This window comes from Pristiophorus japonicus, chromosome 22 (assembly GCF_044704955.1).
Source record: "Pristiophorus japonicus isolate sPriJap1 chromosome 22, sPriJap1.hap1, whole genome shotgun sequence".
In the NCBI taxonomy this organism is placed as follows: domain Eukaryota; kingdom Metazoa; phylum Chordata; class Chondrichthyes; family Pristiophoridae; genus Pristiophorus; species Pristiophorus japonicus.
Window position 1 is genome coordinate 9,779,328 of NC_091998.1, and position 17,348 is coordinate 9,796,675.

The 17,348-nt window shown below is 48.4% G+C and overlaps 1 protein-coding gene across 1 annotated transcript in view; it reads right to left on the reverse strand.

The window, feature by feature from the left end:
- Positions 1 to 17,348, reverse strand: part of LOC139234674 (PH and SEC7 domain-containing protein 1-like) — a 162,681-nt gene that overhangs the window by 38,179 nt on the left and 107,154 nt on the right. Inside the window, exon 10 of the mRNA XM_070865353.1 lies at positions 15,337 to 15,426. Within this exon, the coding sequence (XP_070721454.1) occupies positions 15,337 to 15,426 (90 nt within the window). The remainder of the gene's footprint in view (positions 1 to 15,336; positions 15,427 to 17,348) is intronic.

The window sequence follows — 17,348 nt, forward strand, 5'->3', positions numbered from 1 at the left end:
AGAAATAGGAGCAGGAGTAGGCCATTTGACCCTCGATTAGGGTTGTATTCCCTAGAATTTATAAGGTTAAGGGGTGATCTGCTTGAAGTTTTCAAGATATTAAGGCAGAGTCGATAAAGAGCTATTCCCACTGGTTGGGGAGTCTAGGACTCAGGGGCAGAGTCTAAAAATTAGAGCCAGACCTTACGGAAGTGAAATTAGGAAACACTTCTACAAAGAGTGGTAGAAATTTGGAATTCTACTCCGCAAACTGCAATTGATGCTAGATCAATTGTTAATTTTAAATCTGAGATTGATAGATTTTTATTAACCAAAGTTATTAAGGGATGTGGGCCAAAGGCGGGTGTGTGGAGTTAGGTCGCAGATCAGTCATTGAATGGCGCAACAGGCTCGAGGGGCTCAACGGCATTCTCCTGTTCCTATATTCCTATTTATAGCCAAATCGTTAACGTGCGTATAAAGAAGTTCAGCACGTCACTATAAACAGTGAACAATGGAAGGCATCCTCTGTTAATGGGGCAAAGTGGAAGGAGTTTTACATGGTGCCCAATCCTGTTGTACCTGACAGGATGCTGCTTAATGCTGACCTCTGACCAAACTATATGAAAAATATTCCATTTCTGATCGCTGACTTCCATCAGAAATTTGACAAATTCATTGGAGCACTTGAATAAGGCCCTCCTTGAGATTTTAATGCATTTTGATTGGTCCCCTCTATAAAAATGCACAGGAATACTCTCTGACATAAACAGCTATTTTCTCGGCTCGTTCTCACAGTAAACGCGTCAATCACCCTCTCTGAAACAACACAGCCTTTGGCAAAACGAGCAATGTTTTTATTCGACTGAACACAACACAGTAACTACATAACTTGACACCTAATATATTATAGCCTCCAATTTGTCATACATGCTTTATTGGGCTCCCAGTTAACAGAAAATCCCCAAACCCAAAAACAGACACATCCAGATAGAGGGAACCAATCAAAGAGAACTGGCCAAAGTTCACATTCAATATCACTGGAGTTCCACACACTGTAAAATCTGGTGTATAAATCACAATGGGGTTGAATTCCCTCACAACTTCTGCTATCCTGTTGTTGCTTTGGAGAAAGGTTGATATAAACTCCAATTTACATGCATAAACAGAGTTTCCGATGGAACATAGGAACGGGAGGGGGCCATTCAGCCACTCAAGCCTGCTCCGCCATTCAATGAGATCAAGGCTGATCTGTACCTCAACTCCATCCAGCCACCCCAGGTCCCTAACCCTTAATACCCTTGGCGAGGAAAAATCTAACGAGCTCAGATTTTAAATTATTAATTGAGCGAGTATTGGTTGCCTTTTGTGGGACAGACATCTACCGCCCTTTGTGTAGAGTGAGAGATGCCATGAGGAAAGTCACTGCGGTTATTATCCGTTTATCTTTAGCACCTTATCACATCAAACCATAACAAAGTGCTTCATAGTGACATAATTGGGAACACAGTGACTGTTGTTATGTAGGCAAATGTGGCAGCCACAGCCCAGTGAATGAATGACCAGTTAATCTCTTCTTGGTTGAGGGAAGAATATTGGCCGGCATTTATTGCCCATCCCTAATTGCCCCCGAGAAGGTGGTGGTGAGCCGCCTTCTTGAACCGCTGCAGTCCCGTGCGGTGAAGGTGCTCCCACAGTGCTGTTGGGGAGGGAGTTCCAGGATTGTGACCCAACGACGATGAAGGAACGGCCGATATATTTCCCAAGTCAGGATGGTGTGTGACTTGGAGGAGAACGTGGAGGTGGTGGTGTTCCCATGCGCCTGCTGCCCTTGACCTTCTAGGCGGTAGAGGTCACGGGCTGGGAGGTGCTGTCGAAGAACAGGGCTTCATTTCAACATCTCAGTACCTCAACTCCTGCCTTTGTTCGATAGCCCTTGATATCCTCACATAACAAATCCCTGACTTTCTTCTCCAGTCATGCCAGTGACTAGTGGCTCAATTGGTACACCATTGGATGAGGACCAAGGTGAGCTGCTCTCTAATTTTTCTTCCTCCCTTGTCGGGGTGAAACACTTGAGCTGGTCCCAGTGTCCGAGATGGTGAATGGAACCATAGACAATCGTTGACAAATTAAAGGGAGCATGTAATAAATAACCCACGCCGGGCCAATTCGTGGAACCACAGTAAACTCCCAGACAACCATTTGCAACATTGCATGGGTCACTGTGCACTCTTTAGTGGCATACAGCAATGTGGTTGACTCTTACCTGCCCCGTGCCAAGAAGATGGCTCGTTACCCATTTGTCAAGGAGAAATTAGGGATGGCCAATAAATGCCCAGCCATGCCAGCAACGTCCACATCCCGTGAATGAATTTTATTTTAAATTAGCACGGTAGGTACAAGACGCTTGAAGGAACAGAGGGTGAAGTAGACTGGGCGAATTCAATGTCAAGTCAGGTATAAGAGAAATAAAGAGAAGGAAAGAAAGATTGGGTTAAGAGAGAGAGGAAAAAAAAGATAGAAAGGATAAGTAAATCAAAAAATGAAAATGTTTGACATTTTTTTAAAAATCTCCTAAAATTCACAATCTGAAGGGATGAAAGTCCACACTTACAATTGTTTATATTCTAAGAAGGGGAGGTTGCTGGGCAAGTCATTATCATTAACAGGGTGATTCCTAAATTAACTTTCTGTGCTGAGTTTAATGGGCAGTTAATGTGAAGATAAGAACATAAGAAATAGGAGCAGGAATCGGCCATTTGGCCCCTCGAGCCTGCTCCGCCATTCAATAAGACCGTGGCTGATCTGATCTTGGCCTCAGCTCCACTTCCCTGCCCACTCCCCCTAACCCTTGACTCCCTTATCGTTCAAAAATCTATCTCCACCTTAAATATATTCAATGACCCAGCCTCCACAGCTCTCAGGGGCAGAGAATTCCAAAGATTTACGACCCCCTGAGAGAACAAATTCCTCCTCATCTCCGTTTTAAATGGGTGACCCCCTTAATCTGAAACTATGCCCCCGAGTTCAAGATTTCCCCCACGGTGGGGAAACTTCCTCTCTGCATCCATCCCGTCCAGCCCCCTCAGAATCTTATACGTTTCAATCAGATCACCTCTCATTCTTCTATGTTCCAGACAAATGCAGCAACTGTGTGAGAATCACGGGGAGGCTGAGCACAAGCTGCCATCTTCACGCAGCTCACCCAACCTGTGGCCACTCGCGAATTCACGGGCTTGCTCGCTACAAATAACCAGGCAGTTTGCGCATTATTAACACAGTGTGCCCATTGTGTTGGGGTGGCAGAATGCCATTACTATATATCTTTCATGCCACAAGTCGAGATCGGTGCAATCAGCTCAACCAGAAGCAACAGTTTAAAGAAAAATAACTCTTATTGCAAATGGCATGCACCGACCGGCTCAGGCAGAATCTCAGGGTGCAGATCACGTTCACTGGCTTCGCTCCCTGTAAACACTACTTCCCCTGTGAAGCCCAGCATTTGAACGATTGCATTGTGCTGCCTGCGTGCGTGCAGTGCTGCTTTCTGGGAACCGAGAAAATATAAAATGCAGATAAAAAAAAGATTGGAAATTGCAAAGGCTCCCCACAGAATTGGAGTTAGCCCGCTCCCCTGCGCTCCAACCTACTCCCAGCTCTGGGTCCCTACACCGTTACTGACCCCTTCCAACTCTTTTTTCCCCCTGCTGCAATGCAGCAAAAAACAAAACTGACGATCGCCGGGGCTGATTTTCCCCACTTGGGTGCCATCCTGGAACCAGCGCGCCCCTCCCCACTGCGCCGATTCAACGCCCGCAACATGATTTGGCGCAAGGGACGGAAACGTAATCCCTTCTGACAGTTCCAAATTTCCTCAAGCTTCCAAATTCTGACTCTAGTGGTTGTGGAATCCTAATTATTTACACACACACACACAGAGTTTTAAACTACACACATTCACACACACTCACACACAGAAAGACTGGAGTGGATTGGTGCTCGATAAGTTCCCAATTTCCTTAATTTCTCTGACGAGTTGCGCCCCTTTAAAAAGGCACTTTAAAAAAAATGTGCAACCTATTTGGTTTAATTAGGAAGGGGGGAAAAAATAAAGAGAGCTGCCCAAATATCCTTTTCCGCCGATCTTACCTTCTGCTTGTTGTGGAGTTTCGCCACCCCCTGCGCGCCCAGGGATTTCGAGCGCTGCGGCGGTCGGTAGCGAAAGTTGTCCCCGCCGCGGTAGTCCCGGTTGTAGCGGGCAGCGGCCGCTGACCGCGGGCGCAGACTCTCGCTTGTGGGCACGCTGTTTAATCCGATCATGTTTTCTTTTTTTCCTTCTTGGTAATATTTAGATTGCAAAAAATTTGCAATTTGCAATCTGATCCTTGGGAAGCACTGCGTACACAAACACACACAAATCTCCAAAGCCGAGCACAGCAGATTTGCACCAGTGTTTGCTCTGCAATGTGGATTTCAGCACCAGCACCAGCTCCAGCCAAACACTCTCTCTCTCTCTCTTCAGTGATTCACACACTCCACTGGAGTCCTGCCTGCAACGTCTTTATCTCCCGTCATAACCGATCAATAGGCTGTGGTTGGAAGGGATAGGACATTAGCATGCGGGGCCAGGCTATTTACCCTGCGACAGGGAGAGCAAGGTGAAGGCACAGCCTCAGGGATGCTCCTGCCACATGCTAATCCGTCACTGTGCTCCAACCTTTAGCAGGTGGTGAGTGTTTCCCATGCAGGAAACAAAGGGGCAGCTCCTAATTAGCACTGTGGGCAATGCTCCTAGCCTCATTCGAGGAACATCTGGTTATGTAGACAGGCTGCGCTTTCTATTTTTTTTAAAAACAAAACACACAAGCAAATGAATCTTAATCTGTGGCTCTGTGGGCAGCACATTCGCCTCTGAGTCATGAAGGTTGTGGGTTCAAGACTTGGGCACGTAAATCCAGGCCGACACTCCCAGTGCTGCACTGTCGGAGGTGCCGTCTTTCGGATGAGACGTTAAACCGAGGCCCCGTCTGCCCTCTCAGGTGGACGTAAAAGATCCCGTGGCCACTATTTTGAAGAAGAGCAGGGGGGCGTTCTCCCCGGTGTCCTGACCAATATTTATCCCCAATCGACGTTACTAAACTAGATTATCTGGGTCATTATCAGATTGCTGTTTGTGGGAGCCTGCTGTGCTCACATTGGCTGCCGTGTTTCCCACATTCCAACAGTGACGACGTCACTTTGCCGCTGATCACAAAATCCTGGCCATTGAGTCTGTTTCTCTCCCTACAGATGCGGCCTGAATTTCTGAGTATTTTCAGCGTTTTCTGTTCAGATTTCAGATTTCCAGCATCCGCAGTATTTTGCCTTTGTACACTTTAATCTAGACCGTGCACACTGCATGCCAGACCGTGCACACTATAGGGTACATTGTGTGTCACATGTTACAACCATAGAACAACTGCAATAATAAAATGAAACCTAAGGATAAAGGAGCTGAAATTCTTCATAACATATAACGGTGGAGTCCGTTAAAAATTTCTCAGGGAGAGATCTGTACACTGACTGGTGTCTCAGTCCCCTCTACCCCAGAGAGATCATCATCATTATCATAGGCAGTCCCTCAAAATCAAGGAAGACTTGCTTCCACTCTAAAAGTGAGTTATCAGGTGACTGTACAATCCAATACGGGAATTACAGTCTCTGTCACAGGTGGGACAGACAGTGGTTGAAAGAAAGGGTGGGTGGGGAGTCTGGTTTGCCGCACGCTCCTTCCGCTGCCTGCGCTTGTTTTCTGCGTGCTCTCGGCGATGAGACTCAAGCACTTCCTCCATTTAGGGCGGTCTTTGGCCAGGGACTCCCAGGTGTCGGTGGGGATGTTGCATTTCATCAAGGAGGCTTTGAGGGTGTCCTTGAAACGTTTCCTCTACCCACCTGGGGCCCGCCTGTCGTGTAGGAGTTCCGAGTAGAGCGCTTGCTTTGGGAGTCTTGTGTCAGGCATGCGAATAATGTGGCCTATCTGTACACTGACTAGTGTCTCAGTCCCCTCTACCTCTGAGAGAGATCTGTACACTGACTAGTGTCTCAGTCCCCTCTACGTCAGGGAGAGAGATCTGTACACTGACTGGGTTTCTGCTGTTTCTGTAAAGGGAGGAATGTTGGCCAGGACACCAACATCACCCACTAATCTTCAAACAGTGCCTTGTGATGTTTAAAATCCACAGACAGAGCCTCGGTTTAACATTTCATCTGAAAGATGGCACCTCTGACAATATGGCACTCCCCGAGTACTGCACTGGTATGTTAGTCTAGATTGTGAGCTTGAACCCACAACCTCTTGATTCAAAGGGAAGAGTGCTATCAACTGAACCAAGCCTGCATATAATATCCTGGGAGTGTGTCAATATTTGCAAGGGATCCTGGGAGTGTATCAATATTTGCAGAGGATCATGGGAGTGTGTCAATATTTGCAGGGGATCATGGGAGTGCGTCAATATTTGCAGGGGATCATGGGAGTACACTGCAGCTCTATTTCTGTTAGGCCCATGAGGCTGTCAACTAGACAATAAAATTCAGGGTTTAATAATGTAGATTGCGAAGTCAGATGATATCTAGACTTGGCTCTGGCGGTCACGGAGAAACTTTGTGGTGAAGGTGCTCCCACTGCGCTGTTAGGGAGGGAGTTCCAGGATTTTGACCCAGCAACGATGAAGGAACGGCCGATATATTTCCAAGTCAGGATGGTGTGTGACTTGGAGGGAAACTTGGAGGTGGCGGTGTTCCCATGCGCCTGCTGCCCTTGAACTTCTAGGTGTTAGAGGTCACAGGTTTGGAAGGTGCTGTTGATGGTGATGATGATGCAAGTTGGACATCAATCACTGATGGGCTCGGGGTGGCGACACGGTATAGGCCTATCGAAAGTGCAGTCATGGCAACACCAGCTCACCATGGCACTCTGAGACAGTGATTCATAGTAAGGTATTGGAATGCGAGATCTAATTTCTAAATGATTTTAGGAGTACCAGTTTTCTGAAACCAGTTTAATCCACAGGCTGAGATCGAAAAGAGATGATCATTCTGATGGACAATATCCACTCTTCCCACTCGGTTTGAAAGAAAGAGAAAAAGACTTGCATTTCTATAGCGCCTTTCATGGCCATCAGATGTTTTCAGCCAATGAAGCGATTTTTGGAGTGTAGTCACTGTTGTAAGGTGGGAAACGCGGCAGCCAATTTGCGCACAGCAAGCTCCCACACACAGCAATGTGATAATGACCAGACAATCTCTTTTAGTGATGTTGATTGAGGGATAAATATTGGCCCAGATAAACATTAATGCATACTTTGGCAGGACTCGGCCCTATAATGGGAGAGCGAGCGCCAAATTATAGAAAGTATAGGCTCCAAATCTAAGCCTAATTAGTAAATTTCAATCTGCTGTTCATTGGTAGCTTGGGCAATAGTCTCCACTTCTTATGTATTATGGGATTTTCTGAAAGGATCGCATCTGTTGGAGCTTAAGGGGAGAGTTTTGTTTTGCCCAAACACTGATGGAAACTCATCCTCATGTCTCAAGAGTACTATCTTCTAAGCCAAGCACAGCAAGCCATGCCATGAATTTACTATTGGAGTTAGTTTACAGAGCTGACTCGGGGAATAAGTGTATTGGAAAATAATCAAGTGTGCTGCTGCCTCCTGCTGAAGACAACTTCAAAAATGGGCCCCGTCAATTCATGTGCGAAATGGAAAACCATTGCATCTGTTGAAAGTGAGCAGTGTGCGATTACATCGCTTAAACCACAAGTTTCCCAAAGTGGGCACTGTGGACTCGGGGAATCTGCACTGGAAGCCTGGAATTCCAGGAGGTCACCAAAGTTCTGTCCGTCTGGGGAAGGTGATTCTGCCTCTATATTTTTTTGCCGTATTTTTCTGTTATTTGCTGACGAGTAACAATTTACTTCCCTTGTTGTATATTATTGAGGGGAAAAAAAAAAACATGCTCTGCATTGCTAGGTCTGTTTTACTCTGGGCACCCGACATTGTCTTTTGAACATTCGAACAGAGGTCCCTGGGAGGATTCCAATGTTCTCAGGCTGTTCCCTGAGATTTGCAGGGGGTCCTTGGTCAATTTTTCCCTCTTTTTTGGGGGGTGGGGGGCGGGGTGGTGAGATCCTTTTAAGGGGCTGCGCTGCCCATTCACAGTTTTACTCATGTGTGGAACCTAACACTGAAAATGCCGGTCCAGGGCTGTGCAGGACCAGAACAGAGGTGAGCAGCCACATGGCTTACAGGGAAACTTAGTCCTGGGAGTGAGTCAATATTTGCAGGGGATCATGGGAGTGTGTCAATATTTGCAGAGGATTCTGGGAGTGCATCAATATTTGTAGAGGATCCTGGGACTGTATCAATATTTATAGAGGATCATGGGACTGTATCTATTTTTATTCTAGAAGATCATGGGAGTGTGTCAATATTTGCAGAGAATCCTGGGAGTGTGTCAATATTTGTAGAGGATCATGGGACTGTACTAATATTTATAGAGGATCATGGGACTGTATCAATATTTGAAGAGGATCATGGGAGTGTGTCAATATTTGCAGAGGATCCTGGGAGTGTGTCAATATTTGCAGAGGATCATGGGAATGTGTCAATATTTGCAGAGGATCATGGGAGTGTGTCAATATTTGCAGGGTTGTCTTTCACATGACAAAGTTTGAAAACTGTCTGAAATAGCTCCAAATCCACTGTTTGCGCCTTTTAGAAAAAGGAAAAATCTTTTATTTTCCAGGATATGGAAGATAGGTCCCTGTGGTAGTTATAGTCAAGCAGCCTCTTCTGTTTGTGTATGGAATCATCACTTCACCCAGAATAAGAGGATGCCCCCGGGGAAGATTACCTAGTTCGGGACAGCGTGGAGAGAGGAAGAGGAATGCACTGATAAATGATTCGCTAGCAGCGTGCAGAGCCACAAACACAAAAAACAAGCTGGGATTCTCCAGAGATGTAACGCTTCCCTCAGTTACATTTGGACCCAGAGGGATCCCTCTACATTACAGGCACCCTTGGGCTGTGGAGCCCTCACTCTGAGCAGATCCGGCCAAGCCACTTGCGGAACTACCACCCGCAACTGATGGCCTCACCCACTCCCAACAGACACAAGACCCGTAGATGGCACAGTCGATGAGGAAGACCCGACAAGTCCGCCGGAGGGGGATGCAAGAGCAAACAAAGAGAATCAGCAAAGGGTTGCTTAGCGAGCGCATAACAACAATGTTCCATGTCCGCCGCAATTTCCTCCAGCTAAACTACTTAATCACTACAAACAAGTTTTACAGGTCCAAAAGACAATTTAAAAGCCGAATGGGATGTCGGCCTTTATCTCAAAGGGGCTGAAATTTTTTTTTAAAAGGTAGAAGTTATGTTCCAGTTGTATAAAGCTCTGGTTGGAGTCCATTTAGAGCAGTTGTTCAGTTCTGGGCATCATACCTCAGGGAAGGATATATTGCTCATCGGAGAGGGGGCAGTACAGATTCCCCAGAAATATACCAGGGCTAAACAGGTTGCCTAGACCAAGGTTTGTATTGCCTTCACCATGCTGAAAATCTGTGATATTCTCACTTTTTCCAGTTCTGACGAAAGGTCGTCAATCTGAAACGTTAACTCTGTTTCTCTCTCCACGGATGCTGCCTGACCCGCTGAATGTTTGCAGCATTTTCTCTTTGCATTTCAGATTTCCAGCATCCGCAGCGTTTTGCTTTTGCATTGACTATTCCAATATCCCCTGGTGGTCCTCCCATCCTTCACGCATCCAGCACGCAACTCATCCAAATCTCTGCTGCCCATATTGTGGAAATGTATTTTTATCTAAGCTGATACCACACGGTATTTTTGTGCCCTTTGCAATATATAACAAAATGGAGTCCTGGTCCTTCCAGAAATTTCTGCATAAAGCAGTCGGTTTGCATAAACAGCTAAACCTGGCTTGAAATGGCTGATAGCCACCACACAGCTGGGAGACAAGTCCTGCTGAAGACAAGTACCACCCATGGTGCTCTCCTATTGTCTATACGACACCAGTTCCACTCCACCCCACCCTTTTCAAAGTACTCAAACCACCAGCCATTATCTCTTGTAGAGACCTCATCCATTTGATGCAAAAAGATAACTGACCAGGAAACTGGACCATCCTGACACAATGCAAAGCAGGTAATAGCTCATTACCACACTCTCATCGAGTAATGGCCGGCTGGCCAACTAATAACCCTGACAAAAGGAAATATCTGGAAACGATGTCAGGACAAGGATGTAGTAATTAACTCTTTATCTGTATTCACTGACTGCGAGACAGAGCCAATACACAGGGAGAGGCCAGAACTTGGGTTTTACTGTATAAATATCTTGTGAAATTGTACCATTGCGGAGGTGTTCACTTAGCCATTGACGGAGTGTGACCTTTCCCTTGCTAGCAAGTAAATTAAAGAAACTTCTGCCAGAGCTGAAGGTGTCTGAGTCGTTTATCGGGGGGTCAAGATTTCGACAGTTACCCTATAGGAGGGAGCAGCATGCGGCAGCCCGGCCCGGAAATCGGCACAGTCCCGGCCGGCAAGACCATCAGCAGGCCGGGGCCATTGGAGGGAGCAGCATGTGGCGGCATACCACTGCAGGGAGCAGCGCGTGCTGCTGCAGGAGGGCGACGGCTACGAAGCCAGGTCGCTGATCGCAGTGCGGGCAGGCACAGCAGGAGGGGCGAAGGAGCGGCAAGAGTCCGTAGCAGGAAGTGACCGGGGCCCAGGAGAGGGGTGAATCTGGGGCCCAGAAGAGGCGAGGGCCCAGGGGCAGCACGGGCCCAGCCCACACTGCGCTATGTGTGCGCACTAGGTCCGTGCAGCAGAGCTGGTCTCCAGTCGTCTTGGGTAAGTAAGCATTTATTTTTCCACAGTGACTTACCTGGATGGGTTCCCCTTGAAGGTGTTCCGACGGGTTTTATTTTTCCCTGATGATTTTTCTTTGCATGTCTTCGACCCTCCGTGGGCCCAACTCCATCCTCGGCGGCACTTGGGTGGCAAGCGCCTTTGCCGCCAAGAATGAGAGCTCCTGCTGGCTGCTGCCCAGATTGGCGACGTAAGTCCCTCATTTGGCGCCCGTCGCCCTTTGAAGGACCTTCACGATGAATATCCTGCCCAGGATACCGTCAGATACCTCGGCGGCCCTTTGGGCGGTCCTTTGGGCGGCACTTGGGCGGGCGGGGGCCTTCACCAATTTCGGGCCCAATGTCTCAGACACGGCAGGGAATTGACTCTCATCGCCCTGTGCAACATCTCCCGGTTCCTTTCAACCTACCAGTCCAGCACACACAGGGTTAATACCATCATACTTTCCACTGACAATGAGCTTTAGAATTCAAACAGCGCGCTGCCGCCCTTCATAAGAGAACACAAAAACACCAATCTAGCAACACAGGAGTTGTAGACAGAAAAAGAGAGAGTTCCATCTAGTTCATCTTCCACCAGTCGTTGCGTGAGCCAACGCTAATGGAGTTGTTGGCTAACCACAGCAATTAACCTCTATCAAGGAGTCTACAACAGACCCAGACATGAGGTAAGGAAAGCTTTAGGAAAGATACAAAGGCACCAAGCATGCTATACTTACTATATATCATGTCTTCAATTATTAATACACTGTATTCCAAAGCTTGGAGCCTGAGGGGATTGTTCATCTAATGTCAGTTGTTTGCATGCACCATGATTAAATAGACTGCAATTTTGGTTTTGGTTAGTTTGGCTATGAAATGGTTCAAACTGTCCATTGGACATGCTTGGCTTTCATGCCCCCTCTATTCCTTTCTCCCTCGTGTGCTTATCCAGCTTCCTTTTAAATGCATCTCTGCTAGTCACCACAACTACTCAGCCGTGGCTCAGTGGACAGCACCCTTGCCTCGGGGTCAGAAGGTTGTGGGTTCAAGTCGCATACCGGGGACTTCAGCACAAAAATCTAGGCTGACACTATGGGGCCAAGTTTTGGCCTGAGTTGCTCCTGTTTTTTTTGGAGCAACTGGTTTAGAATGGAGTATCTTAGAAATTGCAATTCTCGGCATTTAGTTTGCTCCAGTTCTAGTCAGTTAGAACAGTTTCAGTTTGGAACAGATTTTTTTTAAAAAGGGGGCACGTCCGGCCACTTACGCCCGTTTTGAAAGTTTAGGCAGTGAAAACTTACTCCAAACTAACTTAGAATGGAGTAAGTGTAGATTTTTGTACGCTCAGAAAAACCTTGCCTACACTTAGAAAATCAGGTGTAGGTTACAAATCAGGCGTGGGGAATGGCGGGGGGTGGGGGGGGTGAAGGGGTGAAGGGGCGGGGGTGGTGTTTAAAGGGAAGTTTACAAACATTAAACACCAGTTTTACAAAAAGAGCCATCAATAATAAATGATAAATACATCAATAAATCAACCAAAAAACATGAATAAAATTTTTTTTTAAAAAAAATCAATAAATAAAACATTTTCTACTTACTGACTGCAGCACCGGGAGTCCTCCAACAGCGTGCTGGGATGCACCCCCGCCCCCCCCCCCAGTGTGTCTCTGTCAGTGTCTCGATCTCTCTGTCTGTCTGTCTGTGTGTTTCTGACAGCGAGGGGTGGAGGGGAGGAGGGGAGGTGGAGGGGGGTGGAGAGGGGGGTGTGTGAGGGGTTGGAGAGGGGGGGGTGAGTGGAGGGAGGGGGTAGGGAGTGGGGGGAGGAGGAGGGGTGAGAGAGGGGAAGTGGGGAGAGAGGGGAGGGGGGAAAGGGGGGTGGGAGAGGGGGGAGGTGGAGGGGGGGTGAGAAGGGAGGGAGGGGAGGGGAGAGGGGAGGGGAGGGAGAGGAGGGGGAGAGAGAAGGGGGGGAGAGAAGGGGGGGAGAGAAGGGAGGGAAGAGAAGAGGGGGAAGAGAGAGAGATAGAGAGAGAGAGAAGGGGGAGAGAGAGAGAGAAAAAAAGAAAGAAAGGAGAGGGAGGCTGAACGGGCCGGGCCCAAGACTTTGAGCTTAGACTTACTGGATTGACAGGTAGGTGGCGTCGGGTCCGGGGTCCGGGGGGGTGTCGTGAGCGCGGGTCGGGGGGAGCGCGGGTCGGTCGGTCGGTCGGGGGGGGTGGTGGGGGGGGCGGAGATCGGTCGGTCGGTCAGGGGGGGGGGGACGGAGGTCGGTCGGGGGAGTGGGGGGAGAGGTCGGGAGCGGAGGTCGGTCGGGCGGGGGTGGGTGAGAGGTCGGGAGCGGAGGTCGGTCGGGCGGGGGTGGGTGAGAGGTCGGGAGTGGAGGTCGGTCGGTGGGGGGTGAGGTCGGAAGCGGAGGTCGGTCGGGGGAGGGGGGAAGGTCAGGTCGGGAGTGGAAGTCGGTCGAGGGAGGTCAGGAGCGGATGTCGGTCGGGCGCGGTGGCGGGGGGGGGGGAGGTCGGGAGAGGAGGTCGGGAGCAGAGGTCGGTCGGGGGGGAAGGTTGGGAGCGGAGGTCGGTGGGGGAGGTCGGGGGGGTGAAGGTCGGAAGCGGAGGTCGGTCGGGGGAGGGGGGAAGGTCAGGTCGGGAGTGGAAGTCGGTCGGGGGAGGTCAGGAGTGGATGTCGGTCGGGCACGGTGGGGGGGGGAAGAGGTCGGGAGCAGAGGTCGGTCGGGGGGGAAGGTTGGGAGCGGAGGTCGGGGGGGGAGGTCGGGGGGGTGAAGGTCGGGAGCAGGGGAAGTGGAGGTCGGGTCGGTGGGGGGGAGCGCTCTGGTGGGGGGGGGGGTGGGAGCGGGAGTCAAGTCGGGTCGGGTCCCGGTCCGGAGGAAGCAGGAGCTGGGCGTGGGAGGCAGCCTTATCCACACAGTCCCAGTGAGGCCATTCGGCCAGGGCTAGGGGCTGCGTGCTTCGGGCCCCTCCCACAGTTTTGGCTGCCTGGAGCTACTGCACATGTGCGCCCACTGTAGCGCGCATGTGCAGAGGTCCCGGCACTGTTTTCAGCGCCGGGACCTGGCTCCGCCCCCCACAGCTCGTGCTGCGCCGCGCCCAGCTCCAGAGGGCCTGCAGGAAGCCGAAGAATAGGAACGTTTTTTTTGGGGCACACTTTGTGGCGCGAAAAACGGGCGTCCAGGTCGGGACTGGGCCGTTCTAGGCGCGGCCCAAAACTTGGGCCCTATATCCTGAAATGTACCTCGAAATGTAAAGCAAGCAAATCTATTGAATGGAACTGCCGTTAGCATCCAAATGTATTGCATGGAATTGCTGACTGCACCCAAATGTACTGAACTGCCTTCCAATGTATTGTGCAAATTTTTATATGAATAAAGTATATTTTGAAATTAAAAAAAAATTCTAGGCTGACATTCCCAGTGCAGTACTGAGGGAGTGCTGCACTGTTGGAGGTGCCCTGTCTGCCCTCTCAGCTAGCTGTAAAATGGCACTATTTCAAAGAAGAGCAGGGGAGTTTGCCCCAGTGTCCTAGCCAATATTTATCCCTCAATCAACAGCACTAAAACATATTATTATGTTGCTGTTTGTGGGAGCTTGCTGTGCGCAAATTGGCTGCTGCATTTCCTACATTACAACAGTGACAACACTCCAAAAAGTACTTCATTGGCTGTAAAGTGCTTTGAGGCATCCGGTGGTCATGAAAGGCGCTATATAAAATGCAATTCTTTCTTACTCCATGTGGTAGTGGGTTCCACATTCTCACCACTCTCTGAATAAAGCATTTTCTCCTGAATTCCCATTTGGATTTATTGGTGACTATCTTATATTGATGCCCTCTAGTGAAAACTTCTTCTCTACGTCTGCCCTATCGAACTCCTTCATTTAACCGCCAGTATTCCATCCGGGAAGCCAGCAAAAACGGGATTTTGACTTCTTCGGTCACCACAAGCCCCTGACAACAGTGCGGAAACAGCAGGACCACGAGTGGGTCCTTCCCGGCCTCAAATACAAGAACAAAATCCAGAGAAAGGGACACAAACGGGACTGGATATCAAAGGGCAGGAATTGCGAGACTTGCCACGTCGGCAGTGAGGAAATTGCCAATGTCTATCTCCTTCAACGCTATCAATCCTGGCCAGTTTGGACATGAAGCTAATTTCTGGCGATGCTCAGCCCAATAATGAAAAGACAGACAGTTCAGTTATTAAATAAGATCAAGCTAATGCCACATTCCCAGCGCTTGGGGAAAACATATTACATCAGCACCAGCACAGCTCAATAATCTTAACATACTTGGCTGTTTCTTTCTGACTCAAGACAAGTAATAAGAATTTTATTTTTCAAAGCAACCCGAGAGATTTAACCTTCCAGAATTACTGAAGGGCCCTGTCTAGACACGGCCATTGCCAATAAAAAGCTGACCATTTCTCTTAAACAACTTTACCTTGAGCAGTTCCTTCGGGAAATCTTTCCCGTCATTCAGTCCTTCCAGGTTCCCGATGAAGTCGGAACTAGACATCCGCTTGCCAATGTTCTGCAATCAGAAAAGGGAGAGGTTCAGAGCCAAAAACGAAACACATAACCTTTCGTGAAACCCATCTGGTTTCCCTCGGGCACTGTTCGAGATGAGTCGGAGGCTGCGTTGCAAAATCTACAGCTCAGAAACAGGCCATTCGGCCCATCAGGTCCATCCTGGTATTTATGCTCCACACGAGCCTCCTCCCAACCCTCGTCATCTCACCCCATCAGCATAACCTTCTAAAAGGTTGTGTTCACACCAAAGCGACTAAATGTAACAAAACAGGGAAACTATGCCTGTCTTCCCTCAAGTATAGAAGATTAAGATGATCTAATTGAGATGATTAAGATGATTACAGTATTTGATCCATAGTGTAATGTACTTGCTTCATGGGTTCTTTGCTTCAGAATTCATAGCACCACATTGCTATTAAGAACGAGTTGGTTTATTAACAAAGGTTTAACAATACCACTACATATCACCAGTTCGTCCATCATCATCATAGGCAGTCCCTTGGAATCGAGGAAGACTTGCTTCCACTCCCAGAGTGAGTTCTCTGGTGGCTGAACAATCCAGTTCGTTCACTAGGCTCACAACTGCATACCTCATCGTGGGTGACCTAGGCCCAACTGATTGGGGTTTTATTGAGTTTTTGTGAACATCACGTGACTGGCTAAGCCACTCACAATGTAACAGCTCTACAACCATTTTAAAGTAACGTTAATACAAGTGCCCCCTAATTAAAGGGCCACTAAAACCGACAGATTAAACAAATACAATTTTTTCAACAATGGTCAAATTAAAATTTGGTTGCGGGGGGTAATGATGCACTCCAGTCCCTCCGGTGCCCACCTCTCGCAGAAGGCCGCAAGCATACCGGTGGACACCGCGCGCTCCATCTCCAGGGACACCCTGGCGCGAATGTAACCGCGGAAGAGAGGCAGGCAGTCGGGCTGAACGACCCCCTCGACCGCCCGCTGTCTGGTGGTTAATGGCCACCTTGGCAATAACTCAACAAACCTGTGCGCATACTCACAGGTGTATACATTACAGGTAGCGAGAGGGGAAGTATTTCCTCTGATAGAGGGAGTCCAGAACAAGGGGGCATTACCTTAAAATTAAAACTAAGCCGCTCAGAGGTGGTCATCGAGCACTTCTTCACACAAAGGGTAGAGGAAATCTGGAACTCTCTCCCCTAAAAAAACACTGCAGAAAAAAAAATGTGGAGAATTGCGATTTCTAAGATAGTCCGTTCTCCACCAGTTGCTCCTAAAAATCAGGCGCAAATCATGTGGAAACTTGGGCCCATAGAAACATAGAAAATAGGTTGGGGGGCAATTGAAAATTTCAAAACTGGAGATTGATAGATTTTTGGTGGACAAGGGTATTAAGGGTAACGGAACCAAGGCGGGTAAATGGAGTTAAGGTGCGGATCAGCCATGATCTAATTGAATGGCGGAACATGCTCAAGGGGCTGAATAACCTCCGCCTGTTCCTATGTTCCTATTCAACTTTGACTGAACGGTATAATCATTGCAGAAATAAAGTGTTTCTAAGTCTTTGTTCCAAGACCATCAATTTAATTAGAGAGCATCTGGTTGCTATTGGTTGCAAAACCAACAGAGACTACATGTAGTGTAATTCTCAACTGAGCTGACTGTTATGTTAGATTACATTGAACCCAGCCCATGCGGTGCTATTATAAATCTGAAACCCAATTACTGTGCTTTTGGTGATAGTCACTCCATAACCATGTTGTCTTTGCATGTAAGGAATCAGGAACAGAAAGTCAGCTGTGGCTCAGTGGGCAGCACATATGCCTCTGAGTCAGAAGGTTGTGGGTTCAAATCCCACCCCAGAGAGTTGAGCACAAAAATCCAGCCTGACACTCCTGAGGGAGTGCTGCACTGTCGGAGGAACTGTTTTTTGGATGAGAC